General features: G+C 43.6%; 2 protein-coding genes across 4 annotated transcripts in view; one reads left to right on the top strand and one right to left on the bottom strand.

Moving 5' to 3' along the window:
* ECD (ecdysoneless cell cycle regulator) overlaps positions 1 to 6678 on the bottom strand; it is a 35315-nt gene extending 28637 nt beyond the window's left edge. The window contains exons 1-3 of one of the 2 annotated variants that reach the window (XM_055132651.1): positions 6546 to 6678; positions 4932 to 5149; positions 276 to 393 (exon numbers count right to left, since the gene is read on the bottom strand). In XM_055132651.1, the coding sequence (XP_054988626.1) occupies positions 276 to 393; positions 4932 to 5136 (323 nt within the window). In that variant the 5' untranslated portion in view covers positions 5137 to 5149; positions 6546 to 6678. Of the gene's footprint in view, positions 1 to 275; positions 394 to 4931; positions 5150 to 6434 lie in introns of both variants that reach the window. The other variant, XM_055132650.1, reaches the window with a different exon arrangement.
* A 115-nt stretch (positions 6679 to 6793) lies between these two features.
* The window catches only part of FAM149B1 (family with sequence similarity 149 member B1), a 47836-nt gene continuing 36539 nt past the window's right edge, over positions 6794 to 18090 (top strand). For both annotated transcript variants that reach the window (XM_055131135.1, XM_004615414.2), the window contains exons 1-3: positions 6794 to 6924; positions 10876 to 10980; positions 13539 to 13668. In XM_055131135.1, the coding sequence (XP_054987110.1) occupies positions 6878 to 6924; positions 10876 to 10980; positions 13539 to 13668 (282 nt within the window). In that variant the 5' untranslated portion in view covers positions 6794 to 6877. The remainder of the gene's footprint in view (positions 6925 to 10875; positions 10981 to 13538; positions 13669 to 18090) is intronic.

Below are 18090 nucleotides of genomic sequence, written 5' to 3'. Positions count from 1 at the left end.
ACCTGGGTCGGCCGCATGCAAGGCAAATGCCCTACCTGCTGTGCTATCACTCCAGCCCCTGTTTGGAATATTTTGAAAGCTGAACTCTCCAAGGATTTCATTCTTCCTCAAAAAAAAGGAAGTCACAGGAGAAAAGGACAAAAAAAAAAAAAACAAGGTCTGTTTTAAAATCTTTGTCTTAGATTGCCACCCAAATACAGAAAAAATATACTAAATAAAAATGCAGCCTATTTCAAGAATGGCATTCCTAAAAATTATTAAAATAACTATAATACCTTGCTACTAGCTCTGGAAATTCCTTTGTGATTTGCTTTACTAGATAAACAATAAACCATTCATCCTCAATGTTGTCCCCGAATTTTGTCACGCCAAACATATGAGCAGGAACACCTCCTAAAAAACAAGAGAAATGCAATCATATAGCCAACAAAAAAAAAAAGGGGAGGCAGTGCAAGTTAAAAAACAGAATTTTAATTATCCAATTAAATTGCTTTATCTTCATTATTTTTTAAAGAACTAGGTAACATTTATTCTAAAACATTTAAGAGAAATTTGTCAAGAAAAGAAACATTCTCTTACATGACCACATAATTAGAAAATTTTAGTCGTATATAATACTGTAATTTTAATTTACATAATTATTCATAATTATCCTAATATTGGTCAATATTTTTATCAACATACTTAAAGATATTTACCAGCATTTTGCAATTTAATGCAACAACAAGTGCATCAAAGTTTTTATCTTTAAGTAGTCCAAAGAAAAATTTAATGTAATTGGAATTTAGAAGAAAACATAAAAAAATCAGGAAGGCAATTTCACTAGTCTGTGTATTTTGTGGTTGTTGTTTTTTAATTTTTTATTGAATCACCATGTGAAAAGTGACAAAGCTTTCAGGCTTAAGTCTCAGTCATACAATGATCAAACAACCATCCCTTCACCAGTGCACATGTTCCACAACCAAGAACCCCAGTAAACCTCCCAACCCCCCCGCCCCCGCCTGTGTGGCTGATGATTTTCACTTTACTTTCTCTTTACTTTGATTATATTCAATATTTCAACAGAAAACTCACTATTACTTTGAATTTTCCTCCAACAATCAGACCTGCCAAAAAGGCATCATTTGATAATTTGTTTTCCATTGATGAGAATGAAGAGTATATGAGGTCTTGGATTTCAAGTATCTTAGTAATTAAGTCCAGAGAAATTTCTGCCAGAAGCCTCATCACTGTAAGCTCATATCTCTCTTTAGTGGGTGTTATAAGATAGCAGTCACCATGCCATCGCCAGGGCAAGGAAAGGACAAGGGAGAAAAACCTTTCCCCTCCTGGGGTGGCATGGGGCCACAGCTTAGTTCACAGTCTAGAGGCATTTCTGCAAGAAGCCGCTGGGTGCCAAAAGTAGTTAGTGGGCCTCTGGGATCATGGGCATTCAGGAAACGGAGGGGCCTTCGTGTGCGACCGCTCGGGATCACATCTGGGCAGAGAGCGGTATCTTCATTTTTTTCAACCCTTAAACATTCATCGTTTGACTACGTGTTATTTTGGCATAGAAGGCTACTATACTGGACAAGATCCAGGAAGCCTACTATTAAGGAACTCAGGATGGACCACAGGAGCTAAGTCACCTCAAAACAAGAATTCTCAAAAAGAGCAGATGAACTCACACCTCTGAGAATAGCACATATCAAAAAATCTGAACATAGCCAGTACTGGCAGGGTTGTGGTAAGAATGGAACCATAATCCACTGTTGGTGGGAATGTCATCTAGCCCACTCTACATGGAAAATAATATGGGGAATTTCTCAAAAAATTTTTAAAAAATAGAATAGAACTCTCTTATGATCCAGCAATACCACTTCTTGGCATCTATCCCTAAAACATTCACCTGAAAGGATATATGTACATCTATGTTCAGAGAGTCTCCTGCCCGCACGCCTGGCTGTCTTTCCTGGGGCTCCTCAGAGGGGATGGGCTCCAGCTTCCCTCCCCACACCGAGCAGAGCTCCCGGTGGCCGAGGACCACCGGAACCTAGCTACAGCCATGCTCGAGGCCCCTCTCCACACGTTCGGACAGGCCTCATGTATGAAGGTACCGGCAGAGGAACCCAGGTGTGTGTAATCCCATCAATGGCCAACATCCAGAGAGAGACTTAAAAGCAAGCTCTCAGAAGCGCGCGGCCACAAGTGGCCGCGCAGTATCTTTAGCCTGCTTCTCCCTTTGGGAGAAACTGGCAGTCTTCTGAGAGTTTCCTGCCCACATGGTACAGCCTTGCAAGCTTCCCATGGTGTATTTATATGCAAAATCCAGTAACAAGCTGGATCTCATTCCCCTGACCCTGAAGAGCCCCCAGTGCAACAAGTCATGATAGACTTCTAAGATCTCAGGGAAAGGACGAAATGAGATGTTACTGAGTTCGCCCGAGAAATCGGTGATTAACGAGCTATCGTGATCCTGATCGTGATGTTCATCAATGAACTGGAGCGATAGCACAGCGGGTTCAATTCCTCCATCCCTCTCGGAGAGCCCGGCAAGCTACTGAGAATATCCTGCCCACACGGCAGAGCCTGGCAAGCTCCCCGTGGCATATTCAATATGCCAAAAACAGTAACAACAAGTCTCACAATGGAGACGTTATTGGTGCCTGCTCGAGCACATCGATGAACAACAGAATGACAGTGACCGTGACAGTGATGTCCATTAATGCATCTAGTAAATAGCCAAGATATGGAAACCACCCAAGCGCCCAACTACAAGATGAGTGGATCAAGAAGTTCTGGTGTATGTATGTGTGTGTATATATATATACACACACATATACATATATACATGTATATATGTGTATATACATGTATGTGTGCATATATATGTGTGTGTTATATGCGTGTGTGTGTGTATATATATATATATATATACACACACACATAACACAGTGGTTGGGCTTTCGCCTTTCACGCAGCCAACCCATGTTTGATTCCTCCGCCCCTCTCGGAGAGCCCGGCAAGCTACCGAGAGTATCGAGCCCACACGGCAGAGCCTGGCAAGCTACCCATGCGTATTGGATATGCCAAAAACAGTAACAATAAGTCTCACAATGAGAGATGTTACTGGTGCCCGCTTGAACAAATTGATGAGCAACAGGATGACAGTGATTATATATATATATATATATATATATATATACACACATACACACATAATGGAATACTATGCAAATAAAATCATGCAATTTGTAGCAACATGGATGGAACTAGAGATCATGCTGAGTGAAGTCAGTCAGAAGAAAAGATTTTAGAATCATAGAATGATTTTTCTCATATGTGGGATTTAACAATACACAGAGAGGCAACAACAAAGATCCAGAGTCAACATAATAGGGGAACTGACACACCCACAATTGAGTTGGCGGGTGGGTGAAAGGGAAGGAAAGGTGACAAGTACACTGGTGACAGGTGTGGATCAAAATAATTGATTTTGATTAAAGCAGGAGAAACCATTTATAATATTGTAAACCAAAAAATAAAAAATATTTAATATTTTTTTAAAGATGATAATTAACAGAGGTAAACAATAAAGGCTATGTGAGGTAAAAGATCCTGAGTTATGCTTATGAGGTCATCTGAATGACCAGATGCTGGCGTTTCAAGAAACAGGAAAAAAAAAAAAGACTAGCACATGCAAAAACACTGGGCAAATAATGAGCAGTGTTCTAGGAATCTAGATTACAACAGATTAGCAAAATAGGGGCCTGAGCCTTGCACACGGTCAACCTGATTTCGATCTCCGGCATCCCGTATGGTTCTCCGAGCACCGCCAAGAGTGACTCCTGAGTACAGAGCTGGGAGTAACCTGAGCTTAGCCAGGTATAATCCCACGCCCCCCACCAATAGCAAAATAATTTTCAATTAGTGCATTACCTAAAAAAAACAAAGAGACAAAACAAAAGCACTGGGAAAAAACTGATTTTCTAGGGGGAAAAGGGTAAAATTTTTTGAAATATGCTGAGCCAGTAAATATCCCGTGTTTCAGTGATCAAGAGTTCAATAAAATTAACAGGAGGGAAGTCATTTGGCAATTGCCAGCTCAAAGATGTACAAAATTGAAAGCCAGATTGATGAGATCATAGCTACCACACTCCTGAGGCTGGCACGATAGTATAGCAGGTAGGACATTTGCCTAAGAAATGCCAGGACAAAGTGCCATTAGCCATTGGTCAGATCTCAAGCATCAACAATATACGGAAGCAAATAAGCAATCTCAAAATGCTCTTGAGTGGCAAATCATGGTCATGAAGCACAATTATTCCTCTTTCTAAGCCAGGCAGAACGACATTTAGAGCTCCTACTAAATGATGCCACCTAGTAAAACAAATGATCAAGAATGAGGAATACTAAGGAACAGTTAAAGGAACAATGCAGGTGAGGCAGGCAGGTACCTGATCTGTTTAGTATAGGTACAGACATACATTAAGGCAAAGTAAAGTAATTAAGTTTCTGAAGAAAAGTCAGAGTTTAACTACCTTGAGCCTTGAGTTCCTCCAGAGAAATAGTACAGGAGGAGATAAGGCACTTGCTCCACAGGCACCCATACCACATACCGTTCCCAGAGCACCATCAGGGGTCACTACCAGCGAGCCAGAAACTACATCTGAGCACCACAGGGTGGGGCCCCAAATAAAAAAACTAAACCAACAACAACAACAAAAGTTCCTAAGATAATAAGAAGCTTTTCACCAATTAAACAAATACATATATATATATATGTATGTATTTCACGTTTTACAGGCTGAGTGGAGAGGGAAACATCACAAATATTAAAATGTTAAGCATATAAATTTCCTGATAACACTGAATGAAGCAAACTCACATCTCATGTTAGGATGACATTAAAAATAATATATATCAAATCAAAAGAAGTAAAAGACGCTTACCTTTCTCAGGCTTGTATTTGAGATTGAAAGGCTGATTCTGCCAAATATAGGGAGCCAACATAGGTGCAAACTGGGTCATTATTCTTTCAATATGGTTTTGAAGAACCTCTCTGTGTTTGGGGGGGTCCAGCGGTTCATCCGGCATCAGGAAGAGGTGGTACTCCACAGTGTCTTCCACCGTAGCAAGCGCCGCATTTTCCTCCATTCTTCCTTGAAAGCTGCATTTTAAAGTTTTAACAACATAAACCGTACAAACTAGTGCAGATTATCCCATTCTCTGAACTCTTGTAGTTGACTTCATTCTTATTCTTTTCCAAAGTTCAATTATCCACAGACCAACATAATAACTGCATTAGCCATATATCAGTCCATCGCCTTAACCACTCGGCCAGGTGGGCTGGAGCGATAGCACAGTGGTTGGGCTTTCGCCTTTCACGCAGCCGACCTGAGTTCGATTCCTCCGCCCCTCTCGGAGAGCCCGGCAAGCTAGTGAGAGTATGGAGCCCGCACGGCAGCACCTGGCAAGCTACCCGTGCCTACTGGATATGCCAAAAACAGTAATAATAAGTCTCTCAATGAGAGACGTTACTGGTGCCTGCTCAAACAAATCTATGAGCAACGGGATGACAGACAGATAGCCAACAACAGCTGACACCATATGTAAATATAATAATTAAATATATAAATTTTTAGCTATATCCAGAGGTGCTCAGGCTCCTCACTAGGGACCAAGAGGTGCCAGGATCCAGCCCCAGCCTTCTACATGCAACACAAGGTACCACTGCCCTTTCAATGATCAATCCCGCCCCTTTAAATTTGATTTTGTTTTGTGGACCGCACCTATTGGTGCTTCTGGCTCTGTACTCTGGTACCATTCCTGGGGCTGTTCGCGGGATCATCTGTGGTGCCCGGAACCAACCCTGGGAAGAACCTTGCCCAACTGTACTACCTCTCCAGCCCTTGATGACATTTTTGAACTTAAAATCATGTTGCTATTTAACAATCATTTTGAAAACTTCTGCTATCATGTGACACATGAAAATCCGATATCATGTCCCCCGAACTAAGCAGCAGTGACATGGGTAGCACACTAAGAGACACTACAAGGATCTCTGTTTAGTATCTCTGTTTAATAAAGTTGCAGTTCCACCATAGCTAGGTACTTCGCTTTCTCCTGGGGGGTTTACTTGTAGAATGGGTGTTACTCGCTCGTCTCCAAAATCCCGCCCCGGGTCAAATCTGTCTAGCTCAAATACTCCGAAGGAGAAACCTGCATCACCCTGGAGACTTCGTCCCTCCTTCGCACGGACCCGGCGCGGCACAGCGGGCACCGGGCAGTCCGCCCGCGTCCTCGTCTCCCCACGCGCGGCTACTTTCCCCTGTCGCTCTCGGGCTCGGCCTCCCCCCAGGTGGCAGTCAGTCCTCCCTCCCGCTTCCAGAGGGACGCCCCCTCGAACCCAAGCACGAGTTCACAACTGCGGCCAGACGGAGCCGCCCACTCACCGGACGGTCCCTGCATCCGCGCAGCTGCGCGCTCGCCGCCCGACCCCAGCCTCCCCTACCCCGGCCCGGGCAGTCGGAACACGAAAGCGACCCCGCAACCCAGCAACCTGCCTGGGGCTATTGGCAACGCTCGGTCGCTCAGTCACCCCGCCCTGGCGCGGACAGCCGGACGCCGGCGGCGGGGACACCGGCCGGAACCCTCGTGTCGTCACCGCCGCCGCCGGCGGAAGTGTTAGGAGAGCGCCCCTCGACGTCACTTCCGCCCCGGGGGCCGCCGGGAGGGCGGAGGGAGCGGAGAGGTGGGCGCCCACGGAGGGGGGCGCTGCGAAGTCAGGCGACGGGGCGTGACGGGGCCCGAAGGTGGCGGGCGGGGGCGGGGCCGGGGCGGGGCCGAGCCGGGGGGCGGGGCCGAGCCCGCGGCCCGGCCGCGGCGGAAGACGAGGATGGTACCCCGCTACGCGCGGAAGGCCGTGCCGCCGAGCTCGGAGCTGTGAGTGCAGTGTCCGGCCCCGGGCCCCTGCCCGCCGCGGCGCCCCTTCCGTTCCCTGGGCGGGGGAACGGCCTCGCCCTCGGACCTCGCTCCCCCGCCGCCGGGTCCAGGACGTGGCCCGGGGGCGGGTCTCGGCGGGGCCGGGCCCAGGCCTCGGGGAGCGACCGTGAAGCCGGACGCGTGTGGTGGGGCCCCGCGCGGAGCCGCGCCGCCGCCTCAGGGCACTTCTGCACGGCGGACACACACGGGTTCCAGATCGAGGGGCCGGGGAGGGCGCTTGCCGTACGCGGCTGCCCCGGGTGCGACCCCGGGTGCGACCCCCCGGCCCCCCGAGCGCCGTGGTGTGCCACCCGCAACAACACCCTCCCCCCAGTAGCTTCAGTATTTAAAGATAGGAGCGGCCCTGCGGTCACACGGCCTTAAAGTGCTGGCGCGGAGACAGGGTTTTGTTCATCCCCGTCGCAGACTACCTCTGCAGTGAAGCACCAGCATCCTTAGGTCTCGGTTTTATTTCTTGAAACATTTAAGAGAGTTAATACTTTCGGCTTCAACATTCACTCCCACCTCTAGTGAAGTGTTATAGTTTAGCAAATAACGATACCGTCTGCATTTATAAGTGCTTTGAAAAGATGTTTTAACAATTCTCTAAGACCCTGGTATAAGTTTTAAACAGACAAATTACTGGGAATGCTACACATCCTAAGTTATAGTCTGTTTTTATCATTATTACTACTTAGTTTTTGTACCACACTGGGGATGCTCAAAGCTTCCTCCTGGCTCTGTGCTCAGGGATCACTCCTGGTGGGGCCCAGGGGACCATATGGGGTGCTGGGGATGGAACCCAGATGTCTGTATGCTACAGAAGAACTCTGTTTCTCCAGCCCTATATACTATTTCTTTGGGGGGCAAAGGGGCAGTTGGGCCACAGGCTGTGGGGCTCACAGCTGTGCTCCCTCACTCTTATCAGGGACCACGTGGTGCTGGGAATCAAACCTGGCCCCCAGCACGTAAAGCCCATTGAGCTCTCCTACCTTAGATACAACTTTATAACCAGATTTGGGCATGATCTTATTTTGTTTTGTTTTGGGGCCCACACCCAGTGGTGCTCAGGGATCACTCCTGGTAGGTCTCAGGAGACCATATAGAATATCAGGGCTCATACCTGGGTGAGCCAGTGCAAGGCAATGCCCTACCCACATTGGCCCCAAGTTTGAACTTTTCAAAACTCTAATTACTCAATATTTTCCTCCACTAAGCTATGTAGTTTTAGCAACCTTGTATTTATTAATTAAGTGCCATACATGTAATAAATGTGTTTTCAGTTACATCTCAGTTTCTGGCTAGAATTTTGTAGCCATGTTACTTCTAGACAAATTACTAAACTTTGAGTCTTCATTTATGTAATATTGGGGGAAAAAATCTAAAAGTACTTACATGGTAGCACACAGTCGATTCTCTGGAAATTTCCACCTTCACATGGTACAATATTCATACAAAGAATCAGTCTATGAGTTCTCTTTGCCTTTCAGAAGCATATTACTTACCAAGTTATAGGTTATCTACACAGTAGAAATTCAGATAATCTTTTACGAATCCTGGAAGAAAGGATTCCCAATAAGTGATTAAGGATGAACTAATCTGCTTTGAAAACTAATTCTGACCATTCTGAGAAGGAATGTTGATACGTACTCACTGGGTCAAAATGATTGAGGCAGGGCATGTAGCTCAGTAACAAAGCACTTCCTTTACCTGAGTGAGTTCCTGGGTTTGATTCCCAGCTCTGCAAAAACAAAAAAAATGGGGAAAAATCAGAATTATTAACCTAATATTTTCTAAAGTTAAGAGTCCTATAATGTAATTTTATTTATGTGTTGATTTGGGGGCCACACCTGGCTTTGTTTAGGGCTTACTCCTGGTTTTGTGCTCAGGGACCACTCCTGGTGGTGCTTGAGGAGCGATTTGAGGTGCCCCGGGATTGAACTGAGTTGCCTGCATGAAAGGCAAAAGAACCAAGCCTGATTTTCACCAGTTTTTATAGATTTCTGTAACTACCTGTCTAACTAAAAGATTTTTATCATCACCATCTAGAAGACCCTTGTGTGCCCTTTTAAAGTCAAAACCATTCTTTTTTCCATCCTCTAGTAACTAATTTTATTTTCATCTCTATAGTCTTTTTTTTTTCTGTGAAGGGGCTTTTTTTTTTTCTTTTTGGGTCACACCCAGCGATGCTCAGGGGTTACTCCTGGCTTTGCACTCAGGAATTGCTCCTGGCAGTGCTTGGGGGACCATATGGGATGCCGGGGATCGAACCCAGGTCGGCCACGTGCAAGGCAAACGCCCTACCCGCTGTGCTATCGCTCCGGCCCCTGAAGGGGCTTTTTGGTCAATTCTCGGGGTTACGCCTGACTCTGCACCCAGGAATTACTCTTGGCAGTGCTGGGGGACCATACGGGATCCCAGGGATTGAACCCAGTTCACCACATGGAAGGCAAGGGCCCCACCTGCTGTACTATCACTCCAGCACATCATTGTTATAGTCTTGACATTGTGAATGTTAAATTAATGGGATCATATAGTATATAAACTTTTGAGATTGGCTCTTCTCACTAGGCATCGTGCTTTTGAAATCTGAAATCTGTTCAAATTGCTGCATGTCTCAATCATTTCCTCCTTTATATTGATATGGATTAAGGGATAAATATTCACTCATTAAAGGACATTTAAGTTGTATACAAGGTTTTTGTTTTTTAATTCTAAATCGGACTGGAGCGATAGCACAATGGGTAGGGCATTTGCCTTGCAAGCGGCCAACCCAGGTTTGATTCCTCCGCCCCTCTCAGAGAGCCCAGCAAGCTACTGAGAGCATCCCGCCCGCACAGCAGAGCCTAGCAAGCTACCCGTGGCATATTCACTATGCCCAAAACAGTAACAACAAGTCTCACAATGGAGACGTTACTGGTGCCTGCTTGAGCAAATCGATGAACAACGGGACAACAGTGCTATAGTGCTACAATTCTAAATCAAACTGCTGTGAACATTTGTGTACAGATTTTTGTGTGAACACAAGTTTTCCTTTTTCTCAGGTTTGATTCCAAGAGTGCAGTACTTAGGGCTTATGGCAAATGCATGAGAGTAAAGAGCGTGGGGTTATTCCCAAGTGGCAGTGTCGTTCTACTTCCCCATAGCAATGTATGAAACACCCGGTTTCTTCATACTCTCATCTGCATTTGTATGTAGTTGCACCTTATGTTTTCAGTTTACGTTAAATACATTTTAGGAATGTGTTGACGTAAGCCGATATATTCTAAAATAGTCCCATTTTAATACATAATCAATCTAAAGGAATTATTGAGGGCCTGGGAGGTAGTTCAGAGGGGCACAACACATCCCTTGCATGCATGAGGTCCTGGTACTACCTGCTCTCCCTCCACCCGACCTAAGCAGCACCACATTGCTGGGACCTAACTGAACTGTCAGGCCCTTCGGGGAGCCCAGCCACCACACCCAGTGCTACTGGGGAGGCTCAAGTAAAATAATAATAATACATTCATTCTTGTTGTGCTAAGGCCCTGAAATCCTTTGTATTTTATATTAAAAGTGCATCTTCTGTTGGGAGCTAGTGACAGCCATTTTGGATAGCGTAGAATTTCTTTTTCGTTACTGTTTTTGGACCACCTCTGGCAATGTTCACAGGTTACTCCTGACTCTGAACTCAGGAATCATTCCTGGCCAGTGCTCAGGGAATCATATGTGATGCTGGGGATCAAACCCAGGCCTGTCACATGCAGGACAAGCACTTGACTTGCTGTATTATCTCTTTGGCCCTACTGTAGTATTTCTATAGTACCAAGAAGCAGATGGCTAATTATAGAATACGTTATAAGATGTGTGTGTGTGTACATACATTTGTTTTCTTTTACTGGAAGTGTAATTTTGTTTTTTCTCTCACAGGAAAGGAAAAACAAAACATCCTCTTAATCACCATCCTCTTCCAGAGCTGCTAAAAGACGTATCATTGACAAATGACAGCCATGAGAAAGATACAAGTTCCCAAAGGTACTAGCACAAGTGTGCTTGTGGGCTTACTCCACCTCATAATGGCAAGTTGATTCCCTCTTCAATTTGTTGTTGCAGTATCTGTGGTCAAGCCCTGGGATGGAGTATTTTTGCAAACTGGGTCATGGTACTCAGACTTGGTTCTGGGGCACACACACTTGGCTGTGGTGTTTGTGGCACACTGGCTGTGGCGCTTAGGATCATTCTTGAACACAAGGGCAAGAATCTGGGGCTGACCCACAGCTTCATACATACAGACCAGGTGCTCTGCCACTGAGCCTCAAGCCTTAATGGTTTCATTATTTTGATTTAGAAATAAAAATAATTTTTATTGTGTTTATTTGTTTTCCCCAAATATTTTTCATATTGGGGAGCACAGCAGTCCTCAGGAATGATCCCTGACAGTGCTCCAGGGACCATATGGTGCTAGGGATTTGAACAAGGGTTGGCCGCATGCCAGGCTAGCACCTTCCTTCATGTACTATCTCTCCAGCCTGAGAGGTTTTTTGTTTTTGTTTTCCCAGAGCCTTACACATGCAATGCACGTGCTCTGACTCTTAGCCGCATCTTTGACTCTCCAAAGAATTTTTTAGCACCTCTTTGTACAGTTTGTTTATTCTGGACAAAGCTAGTGGAAGTAATGTTATTCCTATTTTCATAATCTTTAAAAATTAAGTTGTTATTAAGTTGTTAAAATTATAGACTCAAAAGAAATCCAGCAAATCTGATTGGCTGGAAGGCTTGTGCCCTACCCACTATACTATCTCTCTAAATCCTGATAATAGTATCTTTTAAAGGGTATTGTGAATATAAATGAGATACAGAATATAAACAGTATAAAGCAGTATATACTGTATATACTGCTATATACAGTATTTGGCATATAGCAAATGTTGGATGAATTTTAGCTGCAGTTATTCTTTTAAGATTAATAACAAAGAAGACTCGAACTTAAAAGTAGGTTCTGCACTATTGTGCATGAATTTACATGTAAGGTTCTGGATTCAATCCTCAGCATCTCCAGGCCACTGAATAAAATGCTCTAGTGGTTGGTGATATGGCTCAAAACAGACCAGAAGGCTCGGAGTTTAATTCATGACACGGTCAAGCTCCCACCCCAACCCCCCATGTACACTGCAGGGAGCCCTGGCGGGCCTCAACCACAGGGTGTGGCCTTGGACTTTATTTTTTTAAGAAAGGATTTTAAAAATTAAAATCCATTTTAAAAATTAAGTGAATTCTACACTACCTGTTTGTTGTGAGTATAAAATGGGATCAACATTTATTTTAAAAATTCTGGGTAAGGGGGCTGGAGCACAGCGGGTAGGGCATTTTCCTTGCACTTGTCCAACCTGGGTTCGATTCCCAGCATCCCATATGGTCTCCTGAGCACCGCCAGGAGTAATTCCTGAGTGCAGAGCCAGGAGGAACCCCCGCCTGAGCATCGCTGGATGTGACCCAAAAAGAAAAAAAAAATTCTGGGTAAACTGAAAGTTCGGTGCAAATTCAGGTACTCTAAGTATTTCTGAAATGTGTTTAGTTGTCAGAGGCATTGTTGTAGGTAATGTTATTCATTGTTAGTTGTGACTTGCATTATTTAGAATCCTGTTCTTGATACCAGAAAAATCAGTAGGATTTTTTTTCTGATGCCTAAATTTTAGTTTTATTTGTGTTTTGACTCACACCTGATGGTGCTCAGACCTACTCCCGGGGTGGTGACCAGGAGTCATTCCCAGAATATTAAGCTATCTCTTCAGCACTTAAATCTCAACTTTTAAATTTACTTTTGCCCCTGGATATGTTTTTTTTAATAAGAATTGTATTTTATTGAATCACCATGTGGAAAATTACAATGTTTCAGGCTTAAGTCTCAGTTATACAATGCTGAAACAACCATCCCTTCACCAGTGCCCATATCCCACCACCAAAAAAAAAAATCCCACACAGTACACCTCCCATCCTGCGCTGCACCCCCCCTTGTAACTGATAAGTTTCACTTTACTTTCTGTTTACTTTGGTTATATTCAATATTTCAACACAAACCTCACTATTATTGTTAGGAGCACCCCACTAGAGTCAGACCTGTTGTGAAGAGAAATGAGGTTTTGGATTTCTGTACTTTAACAACTAAGTCCAGGGAGATTTCTTCCAGATATTGGATCATTGCAAGCTTGTAAACCCCACCTGTGGTCGTCATAATATGGCGGTCACCACGCCCTTCATCCCAGGAAAGGAAGAGGCAAGAGAGAGAAATACCTTTCCCCTCCTGGGCATGCATGGGGCCACGGCTTAATTCTCAGGCTGGAGACATTCTGCGAGGAGCTGCCCATGCCGAAAGTAGTTTAGCTGGATCTGGATTCATGCTTGTGCAGCGGCAGAGAGGCCGCACATATGTGCGGCCCTGCCCCTGGATATGTTTTATACACGTGCTAATCAATCAATAAATTGCTGGGTTATAATGCTGCAGAAATTTGAGAAAATTGAACTTCAGTTTCAAATTTGAGAAATTTGAGGCAACTAAGAATTTTTCTCTTTTCTCTTGCAAATTGTGTACTTAGTGCATCTGACAACACACAAGAATCACCTTTTACCTCAGCTGACACCGGGAACTTACGATCTGCTTTTCCAAGTTATACGGGCACAGGCATCTCCACTGAAGGCAGCTCGGACTTCTCCTGGGGATATGGTGTGAGTTGCATGTCATCGGTCTGTCGGTCTGGGAGACTACTGTCGGGATTAGAGATTATCAGTGTTAGTGCATTTCTTCACGCATATTATTTCTTTGCATTTTAATACTGAAATTTGCCTCTTTATAAAGAATCAGTCTTCATTTTTTTTACTGTCTTTCAGTATTAGCTTTGTTTTATGCATCTAGTAATTGTTAGAGATACATACAATTTGATGCTAAACACTTGCAGGTTCACATGGATCTGGGCTGTAATAGACTTTACAGTGCTCAGTTCACTAAAGTATCTCTCTGCCACTAATATTACCTTGCTTAGAGTGGCTTTGAAATTTTATTGCTAAGTTATTTTTATAGTACCAGTTGTATCACTTGTTATTCTGTTGATCTTCAATTTACTCGAGCGGGTGCCAGTAACATCTCCATTTGTCCCTATCACGTGCGAGTGTAGCCCAATGATATCTGCTCACTCCAGGAACACGAAGAGCCTCAAATGGTTCATTCAGGGTTTTGATGAAGAAGTCTGACCATCTCATTGGTGGGCGGCCACGAGGCCTTTTGACGTCCCGTGGAATCCAGTCGATAACAGCTCTAGTCGTAGAGCTGTTATTTTTATAGACTCGGAAATAATACTAAAAATAATGCTTATGGTAGTAAATTTGATTTTGGTTTTTTTGGGGTTATTTTTTCTTTTTTGGGTCACTCCCGGTGATGCACGGGATTTACTCCTGGCTTTGCACTCAGGAGTTACTCCTGGCAGTGCTCAGGGATGTTGGGAATCGAACCCAGGTTGGCCACATGCAAGGCAAACACCCTACCCGCTTTGCTATCATTCCAGCCCTATGATAGTAAATTTGAAAAAGCAGTTGAAAATATTACTAAAAGGCAGTTCTAATTTTATTTTACCTGTGCTTGATAATATGTGTGTATAGATATATATACGTATATATATAATATATATATACATATATATTTATTTTGCTTTTTGGGTCACACCTGGCGATGCTCAGAGGTAAGTCCTGTATTCAGGAATTACTCCTGCAGTGCACCACGGGGGACCATACGGGATGCCAGGGATCGAACCCAGGTCGACCGGCCACATGCAAGGCAAATGCCCTACCCTCTATACTATCATTCCAGCCTCTATATATATATTTTTAAAAGACCAAAATCTTACCAAGCTAAGTTGTAGAATATATATGTGTTCTACTGAGAGATCTACTTTTTTCCTGGCAGTGTAGGGGAGCCCCTCTGGCAGTGCTATGGTGCTACACTGTCTCTTGACAGTTGGAGTTCTCTCAGTGCTGCCTGGGGAAGATGTGGTGCCAGAATCTAGCTGCTTCCTCCAGCATGTGGCCAGCCATTTGAACTTCTTCTCTGCCCCTCGGGATCTACTTTGTCACTGACCATGATTTCATGTGGACACACTATATCCATACCTGTCAATTTGAACAGTTTGGCAATATTTGATTTGAATATATCCTAATTGAACTTGCCCTCATTATCTGATACTTTGTATCACTCAGCAAATACTCATTTAGCACATTTATTGTCAGCTACTAAATGGAAATTTGGAGTGTAATTTACAGGACTGAATAGTTGAATGAGAGACATTCACAAAAGCAAATAAAATAACTACAATAGTCTATAAGTGCTCTACAATGTTAAGATGTCATAAATGTCATAAATGCTCTACTCTTTTACTTTATAATTGTATTTAGTTTTCATTCCCATCTCTACGTTCCCTTCCTGGTTGATGTTGTTGCAATGCCTCTTGGTAATATAAACATAGGTCTGAGGTCCAGAGAAAGTGATAAAACTAAAGAGGAATCAGTGAATCTACAATTAGTTATAGATTTTAGTAATTATTTCTATTAATTTAGTAATTAATTGGGCTGAAGCATTGGATAGCACAGCGGGTAGGTCGTTTGCCTTGCATGCTACCAAGAGTATTGTGCCCTCATGGCAGAGCCTGGCAAGCTACCCATGGTGTATTGGATATGCCAAAAACAGTAACAATAAAGTCTCACAATGAGAGACATTACTGGTGCCCACTCAAACAAATCCATGAGCAACGGGATGATAGTGACAGTGACATAATCATTTCAGGCTGGAGCGATAGCACAGCGGATAGGGCATTTGCCTTGCACAAGGCCAACCTGGGTACGACTCCTCCATCCCTCTTGGAGTGCCTAGCAAGCTACTGAGAGTATCCCACCCGCATGGCAGAGCCTGGCAAGCTCCCGTGAGGCATTTGATGTTCCAAAAATAGTAACAAGTCTCACAATGGAGACGTTACTGGTATCCGCTCGAACAAATGGATGAACAACAGGAGGACAGTGCTACAGTGCTACATAATCATTAAAAGTATGATTTACCCCCAACATATGTGGAGTTCATATTCTTCTCAAGTGCATATGGAGTATTCACAAGAATAGACTGTATGATCTGTCATAAAATGTCTCCGGGATATTCAAGAGATTATGGCTTACCAGATAAAGATATTCTCTGATCACAGATAGCTAGATAAATTCCCAAACTTAAGAAATTAAAAATCCCTCAAAATATAAAATTATGGGAACTGGAGAGATAGTATAGTGGTAGGGTACTTGCCTTGCATGTGGAAAACTGGGTTTTATCCCTGGCACCCCATATGGTCCCCCAAACCCTGCCAAGAGTGAACCCAGAGCCAGAAGTAAGCCCTGACCATCACTCAGTATGATCACAAAACAAAACAAAAAGGAAAATTAGAGAATATTTTGAACTATAGGATATCAAGTAATAATACCAAAATTTGTGGATATAGCTAAAGTATTTCTTTTGAGGGAGTTTATAACTTCAGGTCCTCTTTTAGAAAAGAAAGCTTTGAAATGAAAAATAAGGTTGTAAAGTAAAGTTAACTCAGTCAAAAGAAAGAAAAGAGCAAAAGTGAGGAAATTACAAAAAGAAAATAAATGAAGGGGGAAGGGGGGAGGTATATCGTGATTCTTGGTGGTGGAATATGTGCACTGGTGAAGGGATGGGTGTTTGAGCATTGTATAACTGAGACTTAAACCTGAAAGCTTTGTAACTTTCCACATGGTGAATCAATAAAAGAATTAAAAAATAAATAAATAAATAAAAATTTTTTAAAAAAGAAAATAAATGAAGAGGTGATTCCTGAAAAGATTAATACCTAACAAGACGTCTGGTTATCCTAATCAAGAAAAAAAATACAAATTACAATACCAGGAATAAAAGAGGGATCATCACCACCAATCCCAAAGGTGATAAAAGAATAAGGGTGATATGACTTTATGCTAAAGTGTACACCTTGCATTCATGGGACTCGGTATCATACACATAAAAAAGATAAATAAAAGTTAATAATATGAAAATTTAATGCCAATAAATTCCATAACTCAGATGAAATTCATATAAGTATATGAACAGTCAGGCTGAAGACAGCCAGTAAGGCGCTAGCCTTGCACACAACTGACCTGGGTTCAATCCCAGGCATCCCATATGGTCCCCTGAGCTCATCCAGGAGTAATTCTTGAGTGCAGAGTCCAGAATAAACCCAAACATTGCCAGATGGGGCCTACAAAAAACAAAACCAAAAAAAATAAAATAAAAATTACAAATAGTGGAGCCAAGAGACAGCTCAGTAGCAGAGTGCCAGCCCTGTGGGCTTGAGCCTGAGTTGGAGCCCAGGAAGCACCCTCATTGTAGAGGATGGTCTCAGAGGCACTGCCATGTGTGATCCTGGATGCCTCGTGCAACTAAATGCATGAGCTCTGGTGCACTGACAGTGAATGAGGACTATAGATGTGTAGCCTCCATGAGTACCACAACTAATCCTGTGAACACCACATCCAAGTGTGTGACCTTTGGCAAGTTCAAAACCAAGTGTATGCTAACCCCATCGTCACATCAACATCATCAAAAGAAAAGAGAACATATATTAAGAGTAGTAAACTCATAAATTGAGTTAGGGCCAGAGAGATAGGAAGCTCTTGCCATACACACAGCTGACCTGGGTTCGATCCCAGCACGCTATGAGGTTCCCTAAGTACCACTAGGAGCGATTCCTGAGCCCAAAGTCAGGAGTAAGCCTGAGCACTGAGCACTGCTAAGCATGGCTCAATAACCAAATAAGAAGAAGAAAATTAATTAAGCAACTCTGACAGTTGCTCTAAGACCAGATAGGTTCTCTACTGACTTTTGTTATACATTTGTAGCACTATAGCACTGTCATCCCATTGTTCATAGATTTGCTCGAGCGGGCACCAGTAACATCTCCATTGTGTGACTTGTTACTGGTTTTGGCATATCAAATACGCCATGGGTAGCTTGTCAGGCTCTGCCGTGCGGGCGGGATACTCTAAGTAGCTTGCTGGACTTTCTGAGAGGGATGGAGGAATCGAACTCGGGTCACCTGCATGGAA

The sequence above is a fragment of the Sorex araneus genome, chromosome 3, assembly GCF_027595985.1.
Source record: "Sorex araneus isolate mSorAra2 chromosome 3, mSorAra2.pri, whole genome shotgun sequence".
In the NCBI taxonomy this organism is placed as follows: Eukaryota; Metazoa; Chordata; class Mammalia; order Eulipotyphla; family Soricidae; genus Sorex; species Sorex araneus.
This window is presented reverse-complemented; position numbering and strand designations above follow the sequence as displayed.